Source organism: Myotis davidii, unplaced genomic scaffold, assembly GCF_000327345.1.
Source record: "Myotis davidii unplaced genomic scaffold, ASM32734v1 scaffold456, whole genome shotgun sequence".
Taxonomy (NCBI): Eukaryota; Metazoa; Chordata; class Mammalia; order Chiroptera; family Vespertilionidae; genus Myotis; species Myotis davidii.
In genome coordinates this window covers 1,389,187-1,392,228 of record NW_006287375.1, presented here as the reverse complement: position 1 = coordinate 1,392,228, position 3,042 = coordinate 1,389,187, and the positions used below count along the sequence as shown (strand labels likewise).

Sequence of the window (3,042 nt, the reverse complement as noted above, 5' to 3'; positions counted from 1 at the left end):
AAAGTTATCTTTTTATTTTCTTGATTCTTATTTGCCCATGTTTAAGCCTCAGGTATTGTGTCATATTTCATTAAATTTGAAGTGCAAAGCTTTACCCAAAAATGTAATTATATCATTATTTCATTGATGTGTTTTTCACATCAGTTCAATTCAGCAAACATAGGTTGGCAGCCTTCAAGGGGGTTGGCCGCTGTGCTGAGCACTGGGAAATACAGAGATGAAGGTTAAGGATGCTTTCTGCAAACATGTTAAAATGACAAATGCTGCTCTCTCCATAAGATCCAGCCTATGTGCCCATCAGCAGACAAGTGGATTAGAAACCTGTGGTACATCTACACAACGGAATACTATGCTGCTGTACAAAGGGAGGAACTCTACCATTTGCAAGAGCATGGATGGAGCTGGAGAGCATTATGATAGCGAAAGACAAATATCACATGATCTCACTCATTTGTGGAATATAATGAACAACATAAACTGATGAACAAAAACAGATCCAAAGACAGGGAAGCATCGGTCAGACCATCAAACCTCAGAGGGAAGGTAGGGGAGGGTGGGGGTAAGGGGGAGAGATCAACCAAAGGACTTTTATGCATGCATATAAGCCTAACCAGTGGACACAGACACCAGAGGGGTGGCATGAGTGGGGAGGCAATGGGGGAATAAGGACACATGGGTAATACCTTAACCAATAAAGAAAAAAAAAAGAAAAAATGTATCTTCTCAGCATTGGAAAAAAGTCACTAAAAAAATTACCTTTTATGTCACCAAACCATAATTTGAGGCCCCACAATATTGAGAATTGCTGTCAGAACAAATGGTAATACAATTGACTATCTTAATAATTACCAATTACTTATTAACAGTCAGGCAATGTTCTAAGAGCTTTACTACATAGTAACTCACTTATTCCTCAAAACTAGCCTATGAAATAGGTTCTATTATTATCCTTATTTTACAAATGTGGAAACTGAGGCACAAAGGCATTAAGTAATTTGCTCAAGGAGTAGTAAAGTGCAGGTAAGAACTCAGGTAATCTGGCTCTAGAGCAGGGGTGGGCAAACTTTTTGACTCGAGGGCCACAATGGGTTCTTAAACTGCACCGGAGGGCCAGAACAAAAGCATGGATGGAGTGTTTGTGTGAACTAATATAAATTCAAAGTAAGCATCATTACATAAAAGGGTATGGTCTTTTTTTTCAATAGTTTTATTCATTTCAAACGGGCCGGATGCGGCCCGGGGGCCGTAGTTTGCCCACGGCTGCTCTAGATTGTCAATGTCTATAGACTTCTCTTGAGACCTTTGAGGAGTAGCCTGCCAATCCCATAAGACACTTACTAGTAAGTAGGCACTATTATTATCATATTACAGTCAAGAAACTAAAATTTGCCGAAAGTCAGATCACTAAGAAGTGATAAAATCAGGATAATTATCTCATTTGCCTTTCTCTAAAAACCAATTTCTTAACTATTAAGATATAGTGCCTCTCTATATACCCATTAAGAGCAATGAATCCAGAAGCTATTAGATAAATCAGATCAAATTTCACATAAAACTAAAGATCAAATAGGAATAAGATATATGTCATGGTGTAAACTTAAAGAGATATGTTTCCTCAGAAATATAAAATATTGCCTGGCCAGTATGCTTTAGTGGTTGAGCATTGACCTATGAACCAGGAGGTCATGGTTCAATTCCCAGTCAGGGCACATACCCGGTTGGAGGCTCAGTCCCCAGTGTGGGATATGCAGAAGGCAGATGATTAATGATTCTCTCTCATCATTGATGTTTCTATCTCTCTGCCCCTCTCCCTTCCTTTCTGAAATCAATAAAAATATATTTTTTAAAAATAAAGAAATATGAAATATCCATTGATTTCTGCCAAGTACTTCCAATTACGATAAGCAAAGACATTTGTAAAATGTATCATTTAATGAGAGAAAAATACACATCTTATATAGTTTAACATAAGAGATAAAATAAGTAGATATAATGTTAACTTTGCCTGCCATGTGTACTAAACACCAAATGTAAACTTACCTGCAAGGAGGCAAGACCATGGAGTCTTTCATAAGCACAGATCCAGAAAGCAGGATGTACCAACATCTGGCAATAGTTTCTGAACTATTTAAATAAATAAGTAAATAAATACACACATTCACATGTATATGGATTCAATACAAAGTATAGAACATAAAATATATTCTAGTACTGCAACTCATTACAAATTAAGTAACACAGACCATGTTCACATTCTTCATCTTTGTGCACTAGGTCATCACATATGACAGAGATCAATTTAAATATTGTACTATATCTGCATATTAGAAATCCTACTTCTAATAACTTTTCTGTATATCGAAGACATTATTTGGAATGCACAAATTTATCAATGTTGTATCTTCACTTTCAACTAAATTTAGATAATAATCTACTTATTTCTTTTCAGTGTTATTCTGAAATACATTGTTTTATGTTTGAAGAATAAAATAAAAGAGTATCAGATAACTTAAGTCCATCAGCATTTTAGTTCAGTTAGATATCCAGTAAAAACCCAGAATCTTGTTAGATGTTAGTTTATAATCTAAACTAATCTCTTTCGGTCAAATATATTTACTTACCATACCTATAGTCTTCAATCAATTTTAATATGAAGATTCTAAAACCTATAAAAAATATCTCCTTTGAGCTAAGAACTGTGTATCTATCTGAGTGTCTACTTGACATGTCGTCTTGTATACTGAACACACAATTCAAACTCAACATGTTTAAAATCTACCTCATCCTCATTTTCTTCAAGCATGGATCTTTTCTATATCCATATTAAATGTAGTACCATCCTCCATCCAGAAACCCAGGCCTACAAACCATTCTATACACCAACTAGGATAAGCTTTCTGGGTCAATTCTAATTGTTTATCATCAGAAGAAAAACATATTGTCAACTTTCCAGCGGGTACTTTAAAGTTCCTTTCTCTCTTTACTGAAGGAAGATGCAAATGGCTGTAAAATTTCAACTTATGGTTCTTTATTTATTTTTAC

The 3,042-nt window shown here is 35.2% G+C and overlaps 1 protein-coding gene across 7 annotated transcripts in view; it reads right to left on the bottom strand.

Moving 5' to 3' along the window:
* Nucleotides 1-3,042, bottom strand: part of RAPGEF6 (Rap guanine nucleotide exchange factor 6) — a 184,576-nt gene that overhangs the window by 160,861 nt on the left and 20,673 nt on the right. For all 7 annotated transcript variants that reach the window (XM_015560937.1, XM_006759164.2, XM_006759163.2 and 4 more), the window contains one exon: nt 2,041-2,124. In XM_015560937.1, the coding sequence (XP_015416423.1) occupies nt 2,041-2,124 (84 nt within the window). The remainder of the gene's footprint in view (nt 1-2,040; nt 2,125-3,042) is intronic.